At 38.7% G+C, this 15030-nt stretch overlaps 1 protein-coding gene across 3 annotated transcripts in view; it reads left to right on the forward strand.

Moving 5' to 3' along the window:
* The first annotated feature begins 947 nt into the window (after positions 1–947).
* The window catches only part of ADAM28 (ADAM metallopeptidase domain 28), a 72910-nt gene continuing 58827 nt past the window's right edge, over positions 948–15030 (forward strand). For all 3 annotated transcript variants that reach the window (XM_047091828.1, XM_047091829.1, XM_047091831.1), the window contains exons 1-3: positions 948–1063; positions 6572–6675; positions 13276–13352. In XM_047091828.1, coding sequence (XP_046947784.1) covers positions 1006–1063; positions 6572–6675; positions 13276–13352 — 239 coding nt within the window. In that variant the 5' untranslated portion in view covers positions 948–1005. The remainder of the gene's footprint in view (positions 1064–6571; positions 6676–13275; positions 13353–15030) is intronic.

The raw sequence follows: 15030 nt of genomic DNA on the forward strand, positions 1-15030 counted from the left end.
TGGACTCTCAACTGACTGAGCCACCCAGGTGCCCCTGAATCTTTTATCTTTTTAAATCCCAGGTTTTTATCAACAAAATAGGGGTAAGATGGCATTTATCATACAGAAGTGTCGTAAGAATTAATATGATCGTAATATCAAGGACCTGGAACTTAGTAAGGGAGCTCACCACGAGCCATTTAGTGAGTCATACACTGTGCTATCTGGACATGCCTGCTCAGCCTCACTACCACCAATGACAGCCCCTCAAGGTTTTTTCTGGAAATTACGTCCTTTGGGTCTAATAAGGCTTTTTCCCACTCCTGGTTGTTAGTGATGACACTGAAGATGCCCTTGGAGATCTGAACAACCCTGAGCTTGTATTGTCCTACATTCTTATTTCAGGATGGCTCAAGCTCCCTGAGAGCACCATTGTGTGAGAGCAGAATACAAGGTAACTGGAAAAGAGAATTTTATCTAATAATTGGAGTGGATTAGAAATTGCTTCACTGAACCGCATCTGTATGTGCGGGAAGAATGCCATTCGCAAATACATATATAGCAAATACATCTGTAAACATAGCATATATTTAGCAATGCATATATAATACATAGCAAATACATATATAAACATTTGCATACATTTATAACATACATAATAAATGTGCACACTTACCAAGGTCCATCCAAGCCAGTTAGCCCAAGGTAGCTTCGTGGGCTATAGTCATATACTGGAAATGTACTACTCCAGAGTGGGGAATGCGGGAAGCACGAAAGAAAGAGAAACAATAGCTTATGGTAAAGGAGCCTTAGAGCCAGGAGGCAGCCAGAACTTCCTCCTGCAGGGCCATTGTTGCAGGACAACAGCTTCAGGGTTGTGCAACACCTTTAGTAAACACTTCCTGAAGCAGAGACAAGAATGAACCCGGGAGTTTCATTCTGTCTCACTTGAGAGGAGTCAGGAACAGATCAAGCAGTGCACCCTAAGCGAGAAGGGCAGGCACTCTGCCCCTGGGCTCATCCAGCATGCTGCAGGGGCTTCTTCTGACGGTCACGGTCACGTTCCTCCTTTCTCCAGTTCCAGGTCGGTGTTTAATTCCTTTTTGGGTTCTGTTAGATACGCCAGTGAACTGCTTGCTTTTCACCTTCTCTCAATAGCTTTTTTTTTTTTTTAAACCAATTTTACTCACCAGTTGGGCTGGTTTTAGTCTGCTGTTTGGGGGGGGGGCTGTGACTGCTGTAAACCCTCAATGTAAAGGAGAGGGAAGGGGACGACTTGAATCCATTTTCCTATGTCTGATATGGGAATACATAGCCATCAAAGGGAAAACTTCATACAGCTTAATTGAAGCAGAGAATATGATCTTCGTGTCACAAAGCGGAATTCGTCAAATCCCGCTTGTCATTTTCAGAGCAGTAAAGATGCAGAGGATTTGACTAGCTACCGCTGTGCACAAGGCTTTCAGAAAGTATCCGCTGTAATTATAGGGACCAGTTTGGCTCGTCGTGTTCCTTTTGAGTGCACGTTTTTATGTTTGGTCCCGCCATTACTGGTGATAATAAGTATGACTAATTAGGAATAAACAGGTGACCAGCTTGATATTTCTAAAGCATTGTGCTATTACCTGATCAAAACAAGGTTATCGTTAAGCTTAAATGGATCATTTATTTCTATTTTGCTGGTTATCAAACACGTAAGACTTCAAAAGGAGAGAAATTTTACTTCTCCATAATAAGTGACTTCTGGCATGTCCCTCCATTTCTGAGAAATTCACCAATTAGATGTTGGTTAAATTTAATTGGGTAACACATTTCCTTAACTTATTTCTATTTCCAGAGCTTATTTAAGTCACCACATTAGCTTCGGTGCGTGAAAATCCTTCCCATTCAATCTTTTCTTGGGTTTTAGAGTGCTTGCGGAGACGTAGGAATGGGAACAGATCATCAACAAGAAGTATAGGGTTAGGGAGGGAAAGATTCTCTTCTCTCTCGCACTCTCCCTGCTTGGTCACTAAAAGTAATTCTCCCCACCTCCTCCCCACTGTTTCTGATTTCTTTTCCAGGCTTGTGAGAGTTTTACTTCACATCATTAACTATAGAACTGTACTGGGCATTTAAGTTATTGACTTCAATTGCTACTTTGGGAGTCAACCTTAATAGAAACCTTCTTTCCCTACATGTCTCCAAAAGTGCTATCTCTAAAAATTCTTTGGGATCCCTCACTTGGTTGGCCCCTGAGAATTGCTTGGGAACTAGCTTTATTGAACAGCATAAAGATCAAGCAGGATCCATTAACAGCTAACCCTGGAGTCCACCCACATGACAGGCTTTTCACCACATTGGGCATACTAGCTGATTCTGTTCTCTCATCTTTGCATTCACAACATGGCACCAAGAGACGGCTTCCTTAGAAACCATGCCTAAAACTGTGATGTCTTCAAGTATTTGGTGGTGGGGACAGAGGGTTTGCAGTATCTCTTGTGAGAACAGGGTGACCGACAGACAGTTACCCCCTCATCTTCTATCTTGAACAGAGAGTCCCCCCTCCCACTTTACCTTCCATTTTTTGTTTTCAAGACTGTCTCCTTGGCAGTGAGTATTATTCCCACTGATATTATTCCTACATGGATTTCTTTCCCAGCCAGAATGTAAAAAATAAAGCAATTCTCATTTTCTCATCTCTTCCTTTTTGTTGATCTGCCCCCACCATCCAAAGAAAAAATATGTGCCTCGGACCACGTCTTGTGCCCAGTTTCCATAGACATGAAATAAAAGAATGAAGTATAATTAGGCCAGCTGTTTGTACGCACTTCACCATCCCCTGAGAAAAATAACTTCTAGGATTTCATCATAGGAAAAAACCCAAATATTTAAAAGGATGTAACAGTTGTTTGGGGGTGAGATGTACGTGCACTGACAAAAGAGAAAGTTCTTTAATATATTTCAACAGGATATCCAGAGGGTACAGTACTTTTTAAAATCATTTTGTTTCAAATTAACAATTCTTTCTTATCTTCATAAAATGACTGGATGAGCCTCAAGAGCATTTATAATTTAATCTTCATAGCCAAAATGATAGATTTAAGAGGATGGATTTTTCCTCGATGTTTGTCGTCACTTTTACTACACTAAGCTTCAAATCGCCAGAGTTTGAGGGGGTGCAGCGTAGCCCAGATCTGAAGTCAATATTGAATAAACTCTGATCCAGGGCTTAATGTCATGTGTTTAGTTTGGAAAGACATTCTTTAAACGATTTGGAACAGATTTGATCAAAAATGAAAATGCCAAATATTATATACAAATGTGCTAAACTCCAAAATTGCCCCCAAACACATTAAAACAAAACATGGCAATCCAGACCAGTGCCTGTGATATTAATCTTGCCAATGAGTATTCACTTTTCTAAAACCAATATACAGTAAAATCATTATCTCAGGCAATCCAAAATAATAGTTTTGTTTTTTCTCGATCTAGTGTTGCCGGCCAGAAGTAATCCAACGTGTGAGTTCTGTGGGAGAGAGTGAAAGCGAGTACTAAAATGAATTAGTAGAAACATATTGTGTTACATCTCGGATCTGTGTAATCCCAGGATGGCAGTTAGTTGTGTTTGTTCCACAGGCTTCCAAGTAATTAGCCTGATTTTATTCAGCTGGGAGGAGGCTGCGTCATTTCCATCAACCTGAAGGATGATTGAGCCAAACGATATTTCGGTTCTACTGTGTATCTCTAACTTGTGTCATCTGTGATCATTTGAATCTCATTCTTTCAGGGGCCTTCTTGGTCCCACAAAAATAAGAGCCATTAAGAGAAAGTCTGTTTCCTGTAGAGAATGTACTATGTTGCAAGAGCGCCGAAAATCTGTTGCTTGCACACTGAAGATAGTGAGAGGTTGCCAGAGGCTTTTTAAAAAAGTACTCTGGTTTCTTTGTTGATAGATTTTATTTGCCATTTGGAAGTGTGCAGCCATCAAAGAGCTGGAGGTAAATTTCTCCGCTAATGTATATATTTGACTTCGTATTTAAGTCAATTGGTAGTTTCCGATTTCATGAAATGTTAAGATTTAGATACTAAGTAGAAGCATGGAGATGCGTGTATATGTCAAGAAAACTTGCATTGGCCGGATGGCCTGTTTCCCTCACCCCTTCTGAAAGGGGAATGTGTGTGTGCTATCATTTTTTGCTTTGATAAAAAGAATCCACCGGATAGTTACTATTTTATGACCCAAGGGCAACTTGGGCTGATATTTACTCTTGGAATAGTGTATCATGGATGAAAACCAATTTTCAAACAGCATTGTCAGAAGAGTTACTTTGGCTGCACATTGGTGACTATATGGCTTCATGAACTCCATATTAATGGGACTAATTGCACTGATTGGACATAACCCACAAGACAGCATGTGGTTGCCTTATGGTGTGCTTGTTTGGTATTACAGGTTTGCAAGAAGCTTCAGGGAATTGTGTCAATGCCGTCAGTTAATTTGTGGCAAGAGTAATTTTCTGAACCTCTTGGCATCTTATTATTTTGACATAATTATGATAATTAGGAAAATTTTAACTCAATGCCAAAATGATCGATTTAATGCTCCTTTAGGCTTTTTAATTTCTGTTATAAAATTTTTTGATAAATAATATTATTGTTTTCCTTTACAAAAAATAAATTAAATAGAAATAAAAATGCCCAGTGATTATCTCTGCAACAGCAAGAAGGTCTTGAGGTATCTTATCTAGTTCTTGAAGTCTTGTCTATGTAATGAGACTTATTTTATCTAAACCAATCAAAACTTTATCCAAATGATCCTCATCTCTTCAAAGAGATTACAGAGAATTCGGTATTTGTTTGCAGAAAACCATAGACTACATGAACTGTCCTTAAAGGTCATTTAATCTTCTGTCTTTTCAACCAATTAAAAAATTAGAACCAAACCCAAAGTTCCAGTATCCTAGGGTTGATTCCATGATTTTAAATGTTTTCAAAATGTTTTCAAGAGTAAATCTCAAGTAAATCTCATTGAAAGAAAAGCTATTGCATATCCCTTTAATGGCCTGGTTTTTACCTAATGAGATTTAGCCAATGGCTCTTAAGTGGTCAAGTGCATTTAGCCATCCTAAAATGATAAAAGAAAATGGACATAACTAGGAATTTTTTAAAGTTTCTGCTTTAGGGTCGCCTGGGTGTCTCAGTCAGTTGAGCATCCAACTTCGGCTCAGGTCATGATCTTGCGGTCTGTGAGTTTAAGCCCCGCGTCAGAGCCTGGAGCCTGCTTTGGATTCCATGTCCCCCTCTCTGTCTCTGTTCCTCCTCCGCTCGTGCTCTGTCTCTCTCTGTCTCAAAAATAAATAAGCATTAAAAAAAAATTAAAGCTTCTGCTTTAGTTTCTAAACAACATTTAAAAACAAATATTCTCTGGTACATCTTTGGGATAAGCGTACAAGTCACCCAAGATGACTGACAAAAAATGCTCAATGTTATTTGTTAAAAGATCAAAAAATAATATAAATTTATATTACCATAGAATTTAGGTTTGAGTGCTTTAATAAGTTGGGATTATCTTTAGAAAGCACTCTAGTCATTCATTAGCCAGAGAACTAAAGCCCTTCCAGACCACAGTGTTAGTAAATTGCCTGCCTGGGCCCATACTTTGATTTTTGGTTTCTACTGCATCTATATTCTGGGTAGACCAGTAGCCCCTTCAGAAGCCAAAGAGCTGATCTATTGACATTTACTTAGACACTATTCTACACGGAGGAAGGACTCCATCAAGTGGGAAAATAAAAAAGAAAATAGAAAATTCAGTGTTAGTTTTCGGAAAGCTGAATCCATCTCAAAAATAACTTGTAGAAACAATGCTGAGATGAGAATTCAAAATGTAGATAGAAGGTTGGATGAGATAACTGTTCAATTGTCTTTCCATATGGCTCCAGGCTCAAAGTTCCCTTCCGGACCAGTAATAGTGCTCTAATTGTTTGCTTCTCTAATTTTTATTCTTTTCATGCTTTGTATGCAAAAATAAATTTACCTGTATTGCAAAAGCCAAGCATTCTATGGAGCTGGCATTGGAACTTTATTACTGCATCATAGTTTTCTTCGTTAATGTAAAATATTGCTATTGGACAATACGAAAAAATACTAGAATCAGAAATGGCATACATCATTGATTTCATTTTTGTAGCACTGTGGAGTTTTCAGAGTGCTTCTACTCAATTATGCTGACACTGATAGAAGATTGTCTTAGAAGATTAGTTTGGTTTCTGCCTTCCTGTGCTGGCCTGTATTGCTTGCTACGTTCCTCCGCAGAAGATTCAAGGTAGCAAAGAGAAATGGAAAAATCCAAAAGAAATACTTTCACAAAATAGAGATACACTTGCAAGCTTTCAGTGGGGATGTATGTGAAGGTCTAGGCTAAAGATCTGAGGGGAAGAGTGGGTTTCTGATTTTGTCTCTCTACTCTTAAATTACTCTGGCGTAAAACTCAGTTAAGCCTCTGTATGTGGCATTATTGCCGAAACGCAATACGGCTGATTATTACCAACCGGTTTGTTTATTTCTTCTGCTTCACTCAATCTGCTCTTACCTTTTTTTCCCTCCTCAGTAAACGCGATAAAAGAACTCTCTGGAGTGAAGAACTATGAAGTGGTTTATCCCAGAAGACTTCATTCACTACATAAAAGAGAGGTCAAGGAGCCAGAACAACAGGTACTTCTTTTGACTTAACGAAGAGTCTTGAAAAAAAAATGCATATATTTACAGGTGGTATACATATAGATATATAACTCTAATATATAAATATATACACATATTTATATAGAGACATTTTCATTTGTTATTTGACCTGTATTATTTTTATTAATCGTCACAATAACCCAATGTTCTATTTTGAGCCTCATTTTTTTGCAAATTAAGGTTCTGACGGTTGAAATAAACTGTCCAAGGTCACACAGAGAGTAAACCTTAATACTTTTATGGTAATTTCTAATTCTGTGTACTTCCAAAGAAATTAGATACAGTTTATTTTATCTATTATCTACTTATCGATCATCTGCATATCTATGTACACACGTACAAACAAAACCATGAACATTAAAACTGAAGTAGAAAATAAAATATTGTGAATCAATTAATATATATATGCATATTAAGTTAAGATGAATTACTGTAATTAAACATGAAATTTATTTTTGTCTTTCCTAAAGAGAAAGTTATTAAAGTTTGTAGAATTCTTACTACTTAATGAAACAACACAGTCTCAGTCAAAAGCTAAAAGCTAAAACATGATGATCCATTCAACAGTTTTCTCATTACCTGCACTCAGGAGTCTTCTGCTGGGAGACAGGAAAAATTCAGATAAATGAGACACAAATAATAACTTGTAGAAATATTGTAAGATGCAACTCACTGGGAGTACATATCCCCCCCCACTGGATAAGCTTTCCCACAGATGATTTCTTCTAAAGCAAACATGTTTATAATAGCAGAACTCATAGGAGACCCTGTTTATTGAAATGATTCTCTCTCAACAAAATGTTTCTGGTAAATTTAAATGGGACCTGTATGCACTGGGTTCCTCATCAGTATGGCCCTCTTCAAATGCTTTCCAGTATTCTCTTAAAAACGCCAGATACCTTTTGTCACTGAATATTTTGAGGAAAGTTAATACACGTCCAGTGTTTTAAAGTGAATCCCTCATAAAACAAATTTAAGCTTTTGAACAGTTTATTTTGTTGAAAAACTCTAGAATAATTACTGACACCTATTAGATGATCAATCTTAAGTTTTGGAAGAATTGAGTGGATGGATGCAGTTGATACAATGTGCTTGATATTTATTGCCAATACATTATTTTTCTAGTCCACAACTTGATTCACTGATTGTATAAGCCTTATCTTTTCTTGATTCATAGTAAAAGTAAAGGATCCGAATTCAGAAGGCTTGTTTGTATTCACATCTTAACTTTGTTAATTTTCTCTGTTAGACACTGATGAGCTTCAGTTTTTTTCATCTTAAAATTGAGATAATAATAGGAATGCTTATTTTATATGGCTATTTGGAGAAAACTTACGTGCAAAGCAAAGCAGGATGCAATTATTAACTCCCTGCTCATGATTATGCTATGGCACTGTCTTATATAACTCACCACCTTCTACTTCTGACTAACTGTCATGGCTCTTTTGCTTAATATAATGGTTTATTAAGCCATTTTATTATCTTTCTGCTTCTCAACACAACCTCCTTTTTAGTCAGCTTTGGTAATCTCAAAGCCTTTCTTGGCATTATGTTTATTTCTACCACTCGGCCCTTCTTAGGGATTTTTTTTCCTATTTAACATGTTCTCCCCATATGTAACACCCAGTTCATATTCTATTCTTGTAAAGTAAACATGGAATATTTGTATATGTACTGATAGATCCTTTTCCTGGAGTCATGCTTCAGGAATGGCCAGTGTTACACCATTTGGCTCTTGATTTTCTCTTAATATTGATTTCACTATCATTATCGTGTGTGTGTGTGTGTGTGTGTGTCCAAGTGACTGTGAGAATAAGTTTAATCTTCTCATCTGGGTTGAAACTGCCCACGTCAATTAAAAAAAAAGTGTTTTTTTTCTACCTTTAACATCCTCTGCTCCTCCTTACCCTCACCTCTCAATCTGTCCTATGGAAGGTATTCCATAAATGTTCATTGATTCAAAGAAATCCCCACAGAACACATCCATCTTACCTTTTGGAGGAAATAAAAACATTACACCAAATTCCATAGACAACCAAAGGGAAATGCACCTAAACGATTGGAGGGGTTTAATGTTCCTTTATAGGGTGAATTTTATTTTTATTTTTGTCGTTTTGTGGAGTATATTTGCAAGAGTCTCCTTGCTGCCTTCAGTTGTCGACAGTAGGAGGTAACATGTGATTAGCCATGAAGAATGTGACAGGGCGAGGACTGAATGCTTCCGACCATCTCACAAATACATGTAACTCGGTCATATTTGCCTTTTAGTATTATTCAACTAGCATTGATGTTCTCAGGTGCTGGTTGATGCCTTTGAAGTATGGGCCAGCAAGAATGTGATCAAACCATTAAAAACCACAAAAAACAATTCCTGGCTGAAGAAACATTCCAAAGGCATTGATCTGCTTTTCCCAGTCACTGTTTTCATCCTCTGATATTTCAGAATCTCACCTCCTTTCCCTCGTCACAGATGTCTAGCTCTCATTCTTACAGTTCCTGGACTACTGTGTATAGAATCACCAGATTCTAGCAAATAAAAATACAGGACACCCGGTTAAATTTGGATGTCAGATAAACAATGAAAGCTTTTTTTTTTTTTTGTATACGTCATCTCCAATATCATCTGGGTCATGTTTGTATTTAAAAATTATTCACTTTATCTGGAATTCAGATTTAACAATGCCCTGTATTCTAGGCGGCGATCATACCATGGGGCTTTTTTCACGTCCCTATGAACGTGTTCTGTCTACAAATATAAGGTCCTGTGCTGCTGCATGTCTGATATTTCAGGCCTGCCTGGTCAGGCTTGCTGAGTTCTGCCATGACACTTGTTTCACAAGCATAGACTATAGAAGCCAGGGCCTCCTTGTCTATCTAACACGCAGCAGGCACATTCTCTTCCCTTCCACAGAATCTTCTCTTTTTGTTCAGCTTATGGCCAATAAGAACTCTGTTATACAAATAAGCCAAGTTGTTAGAAGCTATCTTCGTAGGGGAAGGAAACAAAAAGAGGTTAGAGTGGGAGAGAGCCAAAGCATAAGAGACTCTTAAAAACTGAGAACAAACTGAGGGTTGATGGGGGGTGGGAGGGCGGGGAGGGTGGGTGATGGGGATTGAGGAGGGCACCTTTTGGGATGATCACTGGGTGTTGTATGGAAACCAATCTGACAATAAATTTCATATATTGAAAAAAAAAGAAGCTCTCTTCGTGGCTTCTGCATTGAGACTATTGGTCCTCCTTGTGCAAAGGATTGATTAGCAATTATTCAAAATAACTAGAATTTGGAATGCATGTGACGGAAGGGATCTCTACATCCTGAAGATGTTATATACATTCTCAGTGAAATTAATCACTTCTCAAAGCAGGGAAGATGAGGACTTGTATACTTATTATTATTTTTTTAATATTTTTTAATTTTTTAAATAATTTATTGTCACATTAGCTAACATATAGTGTATACAGTGTAGTCTTGGCTTTGGGAGTAGATTCCTGTGATTCATCACTTCCATACAACACCCAGTGCTCATCCCAAGAAGTGCCCTCCTCAATGCCCATCACCCATTTCCCTGCCCTGCTACCCTGCCTCCCACCCTTATCAACCCTCAGTTTGTTCTTTGTATTTAATAGTCTCTTATGGTTTGTCTCCCTCTCTGTTTGTAACTTATTTTTTCTTCCCTTTCCCTATGGTCTTCTGTTAAGTTTCTCAAATTCCACATACGAATACAAAGATATATCTGTCTTTTTCTGCCTGGCTTATTTCACTTAGCATAATACCCTCCAGTTCCATCCATGTTGTTGCAAATGGCAAGAGGTTTTCCATTGTGTGTGTGTGTGTATCTATATCTATATCTATATCTATCTATCTATCTATCTATCTACCTATATCTTCTTTACCCACTCATCAGTTGATGGATATTTGGGCTCTTTCTATAATTTGGTTATTGTTGATTTATCCAAAGGATACAGGGGTGCTGATTCATAGGGGCACATATACCCCCATGTTTAATAGCAGCGCTATCAACAACGTACGTACTATTAATCAACTGTGCCCTCTACTGGTCTAGAGAACAGGTACTGGCTTTACCTTCAGCTGTGCCAAGAGCATGGCCCCATCCTTCTGACTTCATCATGCCTGGCATCATGAAATAGTCCTCTGAAAAATTTTCTGGAGGGAATACTCAGGGGCTGAGTAGAAACTTGCATGTTTTTTTCATTATTGTATTTTTGGTTATGCTGTATATGCATGGCATAAAGAAAACTGAATAAGTATTTGTTGAATAAATGAGCAAATGGATAATAAACAAATGAACAGATGGGCACATCCATGAATTAGTGTAACTGGAATATATTACCCATATATCTGCATAGAAATGTATTCAGTAAGTACTTAATTAAGGTCCCGGGTGTTGGGAACTTAATATTCAAAGGTAATTCCTATCTTCCCAGGATTCTGCCTATACAGCCCACACACTTCCTTTGAGGCCCAAACTGCCAGGCTCTTGGCTCATGTCACAAAATAAAACATCTGGCGGCACAGTACCTTCCTTATGTTGGGAACAATTTCAGGTGTTAGCTGGGTCCACCAGCATTTCTGGAGGCCTCAGACTACTGTATGTCATGGCAACAGTTGTAATACTGGAACCACACCTCCCTGGGACTTCGAGGGCTTCCTTGGCTATTTATTTTCTGTGTGCATGGGCATCATCTTGACTTCATCCTCTTGCTCCCCTCCCAGGAACGTCCAGGATGGTGGCCTTCTCAATCCACCCACTAAACCTTACCCATGGATGGTGTTTCTCCTGGAGGAAGTGTTTATTTATATGTCCCTATGGCCAGCTAACCGTATTCATTGGGCTCCAAATAATTTCCATCTAGTGGACACTGTCCAAATCAAGGTGCATCTTTCCTCTCCTAACCCATAGTTCAGGACCCAGGTTGTATACAAGTAGGATACGCTTTTTATTAGCAGGCATTGCTTTCCACCATGGACTTGTACTTGGAAAGTACAGTTATAACATCACCTAGAACACCCTCTTTCACAAAGACTTGTTTTCTTCCTTGCTGTTTCCTTTCATCTATAATCTCTATGCAAGTGTTGGCTAAAACTTCCAGTCCAAAAGCAACAATCTTTTCTAAAACCACCACCAAATAAATTTTAGGTGAAAATCTACAAAAATCCATTGCTGACAGGAAATGCATATCTGGAAGCCTCTTCTGGGTGGAAGATTACATTTACTATCCTCCAAATATTTTAATTCCATCTGGCCTTTCTTAAACCTGAATAATAAGTGGTTACAATGATTCCCTATAATTTTTATTTTCAACCCTGAGGTTTTTTCCCCCCCAGCTCCTGGTGTTTATAAACATGAAGTGAATTACAGCAGCCTCTCCTCATCTAGATCCACACATTGTACTTAGGAGTTTTTGACTTCAGAGAAGACTCCAATAATTGATCATTTAAAGGGAATGTGGGCCATAATGGTTGACTTTGGAGGTGGCAAACCCCGGCACAATCCTCCTGATCTGGAGGCCCAAATTCACTATCGTCCCTTGCTGACCTCAGGTATTGCTCTGGCCAGGAGACAGAGGAGAGAAGAAAAGCAGAGAAAACCACACTCAGTCATATTTGGTCTGCCATATTTAGATCTCTTTAATAACAATGTCCTGGCACTCCGCAGGGAGTTTTTAGATTCACTGTTTTATAGAACAGAATCAACATTCAGCACACAATAACATCTTCTTTAACACACTTCTGTACAGTCCTATCTCCTCTTGTATATAAAAAAAAAAAATCTCAATTTCCAACCATTCTCCTTTTCTCCATGAGGTTTATGTGAGGTAATACTTTCCCATTCTGAACTCCTAAGACTTATTTTCTTCCTGATGACTTCTTTCTGCTTTCGAATACATATTTCTGTTGTTTTGTCCATATTCTAGCTTCCATTTAGCCTTGAGAAGACCTCCAGACCAAAAATCATCCGTAAGAGTCTTTGAGGTCTCTGGGTCTGTGTGCTTACTATTCCTTCTTCTCAAATAACTTCCCCACCCTGCTTCACCTGGCTAATTCATGTCTCCGCTTACATGTTACTTCCTCAGGAAAGCCTTTTCTGACCTTAAGATGTTAGACACCCTACACTGCATTCATATTTATGTCCCTTATCATATAAATCATTTTTATTATCTGTATTTCCACAAGATTTTAAGCTTCCTGACAGTTGGCATCAATTTTTTCTTGCTTAGTGTTCAATTTCCGGAACCAAATAGAGTCATGCTTATAACTCAAATAATATTTGTATATATCATGCCTATAACTGAAATTATATTTGTAAAATGCATGGGTGGATGGGTGGATGGATGGATAGATGGATGGATATACAGATCTCAGGTAATTTGTCCATTCAGGTGGCAGAGTTGTGTGATTTGTTAAAAGAGACCAGAAGCAGACATTTGCTATTATGTGGACTACTGCTAAAGAAAGCAGGCATTGTTTGCTGATGATTAGAAGATGAACGCAGCCAAAGCAATTATTTGTGTATTTATAACTACCAGCGAATGTTTGTGCATTTTTGCAGGAAAAATTTGAAACTGAATTGAAGTACGAAATGACAGTTAATGGGAAAATTGCAGTGCTTTACTTGAAAAAAAGCAAGTAAGTGTTTTTACTTCTCACATTACCCTCATCAACAAAACGTTAGCAGGTGGAAACTGTGCTGAATGAGTCTGTTTCTGCCTAAGGCTCTCAAAAACCTCAGCTAATAAGCTTTTTCTCTCGACTGGCCCACGGGGTTGGGTGAATATATGTTCCTACTGAAGTGGTTTACGTTGAGCAAAACAATAGTTTATTAGTGTTTCAATTCTTCTAGTAATAAAACACAGTGAATGAGGTACAAGCAGATATACATTTTATCAAGTTCAAGGAAAAGGCAGATTTCTAGACCTTCCCCTACATTATTTTGTTATTTTAATATTTTAATTTTAAATTTATTTATTCAAATTCAAGTTAGCTAACGTACAGTGTAGTATGCGTTTCAGGAGTAGAACCCAATGATTTATACTTGCATATAATCCACAGTGCTCATCTCAACAAGTGCCCTCCTTAATGCCCATCATCCATTTAGCCCACCCCCCGCCCACCACCCCTCCAGCATCCCTCAGTTTGTTCTCTGTATTTAAGAGTCTCTTACAGTTTGCCTCCCTCTCTCTTTGTAACTTATTTTTCCTCTCCTTCCCCTGTGTTCATCTGTTGTGTTTCTTAAATTCCACATACGAGTGAAATTATATGACATTATTGTATTTTATTTACTAGTACTGAAAGATTAGATTTGTTTATTTATTGAGAGAGAGAGAGAGACAGAGAGAGCACATGGGCTGAGGAGGGGAAGAGAGAGAGGGAGAGAGAGAGAGAGAGAATCCTAAGCAGGCTCTGTGTTGACAGTGAGGCTTGATCCCATGAACCTCGAGATCATGACCTGAGCTGAAATCAAGAGTCTGACACTTAACCAACTGAGCCACCCAGGTGCCCCCTGAAAGATTAGGTTTTAAAACAATTCGCAGTCATTTCCATCAGGAAAAAAACAAAAAAGGATATATCTAAGTTAAATAACCCCTAGGACCAGTTGGGCTCTCCTGATTCCAACCCCAGTGCTCTTTCCCACCCAGTTACACACTAACCCGCCCACTTTCTCATGCAATTACATTGTCCTCGGGCTCCTCATTCTCTTTATTCACGCCAGCCACAGGCAACATTTCTTGCAAATTTCATGGCCTCTGCTCTTGCCCAGATCTTGATCATCCTACATCTTGACTATTTCAAACGTAGTTTCCCCACCGAATTCTGTGCTTTCAAGCTCTTTCAATCCTTTAATTATCCTATGTAGTACAGCAAGATTTTTTTTTCATTCAAATAGACTCTTTGCCTTTTGCAAAACTTCACAACAGCCTGGAGTTTGGAAATCACGTGGCAGGGTGGAAATAGTACAGGTGTGGACTTGAAGCAGACCTGGATATGATCCTTTGCCACTGGAACTGTGTAATTGTTAAGGAACCTGGCCTGGATCCACCCAGCCGAAGAACCAAGCGGCACTCAGGGATCTCGGAAGGCAGGAGGTTTATTTCGCACAGGCGGGCTCAGAGAAGGTCACTCTCCAGAGGTCTGAGTTCGTAAGCAGAGGGAACAATTTATAGTCTGTGACTTACGCATTCCGCATTAGTAGTAATTTGGCCAGTGTGGCAAGAGGGGTAGGAAGAGGAACCGGGAAGGGAAGTCTTTGGGCAGGGACTGGAATTTCCCTATCAGTCCTGTCGGCCACCTTATAACAGATTTTTCC

Source organism: Lynx rufus, unplaced genomic scaffold (assembly GCF_022079265.1).
Source record: "Lynx rufus isolate CCGP_SWC_20201006 ecotype Redwood Valley unplaced genomic scaffold, mLynRuf1.p SCAF_3, whole genome shotgun sequence".
NCBI lineage: Eukaryota > Metazoa > Chordata > Mammalia > Carnivora > Felidae > Lynx > Lynx rufus.